Source organism: Halyomorpha halys, unplaced genomic scaffold (genome assembly GCF_000696795.3).
Source record: "Halyomorpha halys isolate HHAL.00 unplaced genomic scaffold, Hhal_1.1 Scaffold1001.1, whole genome shotgun sequence".
NCBI lineage: Eukaryota > Metazoa > Arthropoda > Insecta > Hemiptera > Pentatomidae > Halyomorpha > Halyomorpha halys.
In genome coordinates this window covers 72,834-81,238 of record NW_027104681.1, presented here as the reverse complement: position 1 = coordinate 81,238, position 8,405 = coordinate 72,834, and the positions used below count along the sequence as shown (strand labels likewise).

General features: G+C 27.1%; 2 protein-coding genes across 3 annotated transcripts in view; one reads left to right on the top strand and one right to left on the bottom strand.

Annotated features, from left to right (window-relative positions):
- The window catches only part of LOC106687735 (Golgi-associated PDZ and coiled-coil motif-containing protein-like), a 65,644-nt gene that overhangs the window by 5,193 nt on the left and 52,046 nt on the right, over positions 1-8,405 (top strand). The gene's annotated exons all lie outside the window — the stretch shown is intronic.
- Positions 5,353-8,405, bottom strand: part of LOC106687734 (putative leucine-rich repeat-containing protein DDB_G0290503) — a 15,263-nt gene continuing 12,210 nt past the window's right edge. For both annotated transcript variants that reach the window (XM_014431770.3, XM_014431771.2), the window contains 2 exons: positions 7,178-7,334; positions 5,353-6,438 (listed from right to left, as the gene is read on the bottom strand). In XM_014431770.3, coding sequence (XP_014287256.1) covers positions 5,683-6,438; positions 7,178-7,334 — 913 coding nt within the window. In that variant the 3' untranslated portion in view covers positions 5,353-5,682. The remainder of the gene's footprint in view (positions 6,439-7,177; positions 7,335-8,405) is intronic.

Here is an 8,405-nt window from a genome sequence, read left to right as displayed (position 1 = left end):
TCTCCCTATATATCAATTTTTACGGTCAACTATACATACATATATAGTTGACTGTATAATTTAAAATATGAAGAAGACAGTCAGAGTTGTGGTAAAAAAGAACAAAATAGTTGGAAACTGTTCTTTTTTGCCGCAACTCTTTTTCTTTACTCTTACAGGTCATACTTTTAAGAAAAATTTAGTCTTAATATATTCATCTAAACGTTAAAGAAAGGTTTACGTGTATTATTAACTACTTATCTAAATTTCTGCCTGTTCAGAAAGAATTAATGTTATGTTTGATATTAATAATTAAAATTTGATTTAAATTTATTGTGTTCAATTTTGTTTGGTGCTTTTTTGAAAGTTGATATTATATAATAATTAGGCCTTAAACTTTTATGAAAAAAAATTGTATCATCATTGATCCTCAACTTTTTTTTTAGAACTTCACTATACCTAATCTTAAAAGAGTTGACCATGCCTAAATATATCTATTATTGTTTCTGGCAGTGAATATGTTATGATTCTCTGGTTCTTGAGAAGTCATTATGCTATTCTTAAAATAAAAAAATAAATAATTTTACAATCTCTGATTGTTATGATCTAATTATGAATCTATTTGTTTGAGCTTATAAGATTGTTTTCTTTAGTATTGATTGTTGTACGACTTAAAATATTTCAATTTTGGTACAATGGAAGAAAGAGTTAACCATTTTCTTTTTTTTTTTTTACTATGGAGATTAAGCTAAATCACAGTTTTGAATTTCAACTTTTAAACACAATTAAACTTGATATTATTTTTTATTTAAAATTAATTGAATAATTAAGTATGCATTTTAGAAATGGCATGAGCCCCCAAAGTAGGTTCTGAGTAATCCAGAAAAAACTGTTTCTACTCTACAAATTTTAATTCTTAAAAATTTCATTTTGCAAGGAACTTATATGTTTTTGGCAAAAAGTCTAAGAATATAATCATTTGGATTACATTGCATGCTGTCTCTGATTTATAGAGCTTCGAAGTTTGTTGTTCACAGCAAAATGAATTCTGTCAAAATTAAAAATACATTTGATCTGGAGCTCTTCATATATCTGTGATTTCATGACCTATTTAAAATAAACTATTAAATTTTAAGTGCAGACTAAATGCCTGGCCAGAAATAAACCAAACAAATCATTGCTTAACCTCTGATTCTTCAATAGTCCTAAATATCAACAATACGATTTTTAAAATATTAAAAATATTTATATATGTATATATAGTTGACCGTAAAGATTTAGATTTAAGTAGATGGTCAGTGTTGCGGTCAAAAAAAGAACAAATAGTTTAAATCTATTTTAATGTCCAACGTTTCGCCCCACTTTGCAGGGCTTCATCAGGGCTAAAAAGATACAAAAAAAAAAAAAGAAAACTGAGAATATAACAACCATAAGATACAATAAGGTAATTTAAGCTAGGATAAATATTATGTAAAAATAAAGTGATAAGAAATTAAATATTAATAAAAGAAAGGAAGACATAAAATAGTATCAGTATAAAATAAACTTGAATAAACAATGATAAGAATAAAAAATAAGTAACAATGACAAGAGTAAAATTTTTTTAAAAATACGTAAAGTATACAGTTCACTTTGAACAGGTAAGTGGTCTTGATTTGTTTTTTGCTCATTTAATATCATTATTATTATTTTTATTTATATTTATTCATTCAAGACGTTTATTTAATCTCTACTTTTTTTTTTTTTTTCGTATTGTTTTTGTTTTATGTACATCAGCACTTTTTTAACTGTATATTTTACGTATTTTTAAAAAAATTTTTACTCTTGCCATTGTTACTTATTTTTTATTCTTATCATTGTTTATTCAAGTTTATTTTATACTGATACTATTTTATATCTTCCTTCCTTTTATTTATATGTAATTTATTTTTACATAATATTTATCCTAGCTTAAATTACCTTATTGTATCTTATTGTTGTAATATTCTCAGTTTTCTTTTTTTTGTATCTTTTTAGCCCTGATAAAGCTCTGCAAAGTGGGGCGAAACGTTGGACATTAAAATAGTTTTAAACTATTTGTTCTTTTTTTGACCGCAATCCTGACCATCTACTTATATCTGAAAATATTTATATTCAATTTAGAGCTATGATATTTCAAGCATTATTTATTAGTATACCTATATGATTTTTGTAACTTTCAGAATTTTTCATGATATTTAAAAAAAAAAAAATGCATTGATAAAGATTTTTTTTTGTTCTAAAAAGTAATTTAGCCTTAGAAGCATAGAAAAAAGTTAAAAATACTATAGATATATTATTTTTTAATTAATAATATGCTTTTTTCTTACTTTAACTACACAGTATTTGCTATTTTATTTTTATTTAAAGAATAATTATTTCACTGTTAGAGCCTTTGAATTTTAACGTAACATAGAAAGTTGTATATTTAGACCTATTCATTCATTATTTTAATACCTTTTGCCGGATATAGTGTTTTTATTTTGTGGGTTCTTACACTATTAACATATTTAAGTAGTTAAAGTTTTCTAGACTTACTAGACTGGTTGGTTACTTGAAATTAAGGCTGGTATCTATTAAGATTGAAACATAGGCTTATGGCTGGATGACCCTATAATCAAATAGTTTTGCTTTGTCATAATCACTGTGTCTGTTCACTTGGGTTTTTGTTTACTGTACTAGAGGTTTTACTGCTTAAAAATATATTTTGACAGTATAACTATGTTGGTTCTGCTTATATTGCAAAATGAATTTAAAACAACTTGAATGTTTTCTTGGGAGCCTGTGCTTTTCTGGTTGTATAAAAGTTGAGAACTCATTGAAGGTTTGCAATGAAACCAATAAAAATGAAAATTAGGATTAATATTCCATGTCAGAGATGGTTATTAGAAACTTCATTAACCAATTGCTACAATGTCATACAACTTTTGATAGGTTTTGAGCCAAACCTTCTATATTTAGGCTTGTTACTTCTGACATCGTTTTTGTGTAGTCTTCAATTTAAGGTGATTATATATATAATATATGTACCTAGTACTTAATTGCCACTAATTAAATAGGGTGTTTTTGTCTTATTTATATTTCTCAAAGTTTTTTTGGTTATACAATATCTCTTGGTGACACATCTCTTGCATTAATAAATCATAAGGTTTTCTTACGCATGACCAGGCCATGTACAGCTGTCCATGTAAGAAGCCTCACATTAAGCTTGAAATTTTGCAACAAAATCTGATGACGGATGATTTTCGTTTAATTTTGTAGATAATGTAATTATCTTTCAAATGAGCAGCTATTATGTTATAGGAAATACATAATTTTTGTCATAGAGTTATTCGAAAAACTGATTTTTTTTTCTCAGGTTTTGGAAATTTTTTTTTTAACCTAAGCATAATTTAAATTTTTATAATTAAACAATTTAAAAAATATAAATATTTTCAGCTTCATAGGTATTGTCTGTTTTTTGAGATGAGAATGTATGAATGCTTATGGCTAAGCCAGTTAGTTATGTGTTTTCTTATATAAATTAAAACAAAAATAAATGGATTTCCTTTGGAAGCTGTTCAGAATATTAAAAAAAAAAATGGACCAATACGCTGTATCTTTGCTAATATTAGTTTTATATAGATGATTTTTGTTTTATTTTGTAAAATTTTAAAATAAAATAAAAATTCATTATACTTCAATTAAGTTGCTATTATGTTCCTAGGAGTGTATAGCTTTCTTTTTATTTGAAAAACTAATTTTTTTTAACCTAGTACAGTTCGAACTTTTCAAGCTGTGGTATGTGCTTATATATATATTAAGATATATATAAGAGCACTTATATGTACAAATTAAAAATATTTATGTTTATATTTATTTAGATTAATGTCTGTGAATTTTTATTAGCTACATAATAATGTGGCTTTATATAGGATCATAAATTTTAGTTATTGAATCACCTCTTATCTTGATCTCTATAACATCTTCCATGTAGGCATGCTTATTATTGTTACAAATTGGAAATTTAAAAAGTGTAATTGGAGGCAGATCGTGTTAAGTGGAGCTGGTTTCAATCTTATTGGTTAAAATATATTTTGTGGTCAACCCATTGAATAAATATTGATCTTACTAAGGCTACTATAGGTTTGTCTTCTTTCCTAGCTGCCCTGTTGGGGATTATAAGGTCCTTAAATGTAAATAAAGTATATAACTTGTTGGATTCAATGAGTATTCTCTTTTCAATTTCATATAAATATTTTATGAGCATTTTTTATGATCTTCTGTATCAGTTTTTCTTTTTAAAAGGCTCATTAAGCAAAAAGGATCTACATTTCAGAAGAGAGCATTTTTAAAACATGACATTAATACATTAAAATAATAGATTACTAATTGAATATATTTATTAACTGATTGTTTAAGAGTGGTTTATATTAATAATGACACCAACTACAATGATTTAGTTTTCTCTCAACACTTTATTTTAAACCTCCAATGTTTTGGCCTTGGACCATTATCAAGAAGGTAACCTAAAAATTGTTTTCACATTATTACCATATTACTTCCTCATATAATACCAATATTTTTGAACATAACTTAACCACTGCTTAGTCACAATTCATTTAAAAATGCCTCTCTTTTGCAGACTTATTGCCTCTGTCATGTAATCTTCAAAAACAAAAATAATATAACAGATTCATTTAAATTTTATAATGGCTATTCGCTTACAAACCACACAATCACGATACAAAAACTATCCTTTAAAATTTTTTTTCTTTTCCTTTTTTTCTAATCACATCAATAATACTCATAATAAAACCTACCTTCAACTGGTTAGGACTCCGTTATCAACAAATAAAAAAGAATGTTAATTAAATTGTAAATAAATTAAGCTCAGTAATTAAGGGATAACAGAGTCCTAACCTGTTGAAGGTAGGTTTTATCATTAGTAGTAGTGATGTGGTTAGTAAAAAAGGGAAAGAAAAGAAAAAAAGATTGTCTCCTTGATAATGGCCTAAGGGCCGAAACATTAGAGGTTTGAAATAAATTGTTGAGAGAAAGTTGTAGTTGGCATTGTTATCATTAAAATAATAGTTTTCTTTGGCGATATCATGATAAGCAAATGGTATATAGTGTAATAATAGTAAATAACTCACCTTTCTTTGAGAGCAATGTACATTCGTAAGCACATAACTCAATAACACTGTTAATTTCAAAAAAGTTCTATAAACGAGTTAGGATCCCCATTAAAAATTTAAACCATGTAATGACTGTGCCCTGAATATTTTATCCAAACACAACAGTTGCCAAAGTCCATCAACAATGCAGTTAATTTAATTGTTTATAAAAATAAATGAAATAAATAAGAGACTGATACTGTTTTCTTATCATTTATAAATAGTCAAAATACATTTACAGACTAGACACATATTACAAAACATTTCACAAACAATAACTGTCTAATATGGCCTTATTAATAAGCATATTTACAATAATTTTTGATTTTAAAAATTGTGATTAATAATTGTAATGGTTAATATTCTTGATTGATATATTTTGTTGATTTGATATCTTTGATGTGATCATCAGCAAGTACTTTTACGACTTAAGGATAATATTTTCTAATATTCATTTCTAATCTCTCCTAAGTATCATTAATTTAATTAAAGCTTTGTTGGAGTATTTATTTTCATTCTGTGTATTAATTCATTCCCTTTGAGGTGTGTCGAGAGCTTCATCATAATTTTCCTCTTCATTAAATGTTTCATATTTATTATGTTGGCTCAGCTTTCTGATTATATTGCCTATTTCCTTATCTAGTCCAATTGAGTCTTTATCTGTTTGATCTAATGCCATATCTAATATATTCTGTATCATTTCCTTCGGGACACTTCCGGTACGTTTCAACTGTCTTGCCATATCCCGAAGGCTTTCATATTTCGTTCCCGGAACTGCTTCAGTCAGAAACTCTTGTGCCGACAGATGTCCCCTAAGATACTTTATATAAGACAGTAATAACTGTGTTGTATCAACAGTTTTGAGGTCATCTTCTCCAAATTCCTCCTGAGCCTCAAAATCATCCTCATCATCTCTATCTTTTTCCTCGGATGCAGCTAATGCTATTGTTGATGGAGGTTCATGTTTATTGTTTTTCGATTCTCCAATTACTGCAACGAGATCTGAAGTACTTATGCTTTGATTTAACTTTGTCAACGGGATTCCCATGCTTTTTGAAAGTCTTTCGTCTTCTTTATCTTCTGTTTTATTTACATGGTCTGTGACTATTTTGATTATCCCATTGCTGTAATTGGCCTCTAATGCGTTTAAATTATTCTTCATTGTTTCATTTGGTAGGGGTTTACTACATTCCATATTAGTAGTTAAAAGAACTTTTAGTTCTTTTATTAATTTTTGATGTTTTAGTAATGACTCGTCAATATCTTGACCTTGGATCTGTAGCTCCTGTAAATAAAATTTTAAATTATATTAATTCAATTAGCTACTATAAAATAATGATTTAATTTACTAATAACTTTAAAAATGAAAAGTCTTATGAAAGTAAATATATAAAGAGAAATTGATGCATTATTGTATATATTTACAATTTAATATGAGAAGTATTTCCAATTTTCAAGAATCTGGATCGGTAGATGACTAAACAGATAGATTTTAAATTGGAAGGGTTTTGTGAATGATAGTTCTTGGAAAGAATATGTTTTAGAAGGTTAAAGTAATAAATATAAGGGTCCAGAACAGTTATGGCTGGAATGGATATATCCGAAATGAAGAATCCTGAAGTTATTGGATGTACATTCAGATCAAACTACTTGTTAGTGGAAGAGTGCCAGAACATAATAGCAACAATAGAAAATTTAATTTTTCTCTCTCAATATAAATTATGATTTTAATTGGTAATATTGTAGGATATTATGAACAAAAAAAAAAAGTTATCAATTAATATTTAGTTATATGAGGTCAGCGGTTTTGATACATCTATGTATTTTGCTATTGAAAAAAAAAATTAATATGTATAAAAAGAGTATGTATAATGAAAATTAAGAACTTTGTCTACTACTTACACACTTTTTAGAAAAATATGTATAAGGAAGTCTAAAAAATAAATAATACTTTTTTTTTTATAATTATGTATACAATTTATGTAACTTTGAGTATAGCTGATCAATGTGAAGTAATTTTTTACCTGTGATATTTCATCTGCTTTCTCTGAAACATCATTTATTGAGCTGTCGAGCATTTTGTAATGTTGGCTACTATCCTTACCAAGTGTGATAATGTTGTGATTTGATTTTTTGACCAACTCTCCTACTTCCGTTACATGTTTTGTTAACTTTTCTGTTCTGTAATATAAATTAAATATAAATCATTTTTCAGAGTTCTGTATAATATAATAATAAATTTTACTGACTACAGTAGATTATACTGAAGACAATGAAGTTTATGAAATGAATATCTTAAATGGCTCGTACCAGAGTAATATTAATTTTGGAGAGAAATCTGGTGCCTAAATCATACCTGCAATTTCTTAGTTTTGATATTTAAACCAGATTTAATCACATTGGGCTAAAGTGAACCCCTAAGACAGGAGTAACATTGGCCTGAATAGAAACCTACAAGAAAGGTACTACCCACTTAACCTGCAAGAAATGCAATTGAAAATAAATCTGGGTGTGCGCAATGACCTGAGAGGTCTCGTATGGACTTAAAGATTCAGAAAAGTTAGCTAGTGGTTTCCAGATATGTTTTATTAAGCTTTGAAAAAATTGTTGAAATAAAATAATGGATTTTAGACATGAGGAGCCAGTAACAGACAGAATATTATTGTTATATATATGTTATAAGTATTCTGAAGACAGAGGATTCCGAAACATCAGTGTAATGTAAATATTTTTTTTTTATAAAGACAAATTTTGGAAAGGAGAAAAAACAAAACATTTATATGATATAAACTAAACTTTCTGGGGTAGAAAATTGGTCTATAAACTAGCGAAATAAAGCAAAAACTTTTTAGTGCTTTTTTCTCATTTACCTATATGAGGATCAATTATGAAGGCTGTTATGAATCCTGTGATTCATTGCTAGTTGAGAAGATCGATTGAACAATCTTTTTCTTTTTTATCTGTTTTGCTTTATTTAATTTATTTTGTTTCCCCTCTTTAAATGTTGAGGGGCCTAAATTCAATCATTTCATTTTTTTTTTTTTCTGTTAGCAACAAAATAATCTTTATCTTTGAATGGAATATGGTCCGGGTGCGGTAAAAAAAAACTCAAATAGTAGATAATTATACTATTTTATTGGGCCAACGTTTCGCCCCACGTTGCAGGGCTTCATCAGGGCTAAAAAAGATACAAACACTATAGTTACAAAAATGAAAAAAGAAAAAACATAAGTGTAAAATAACAGGTGTATA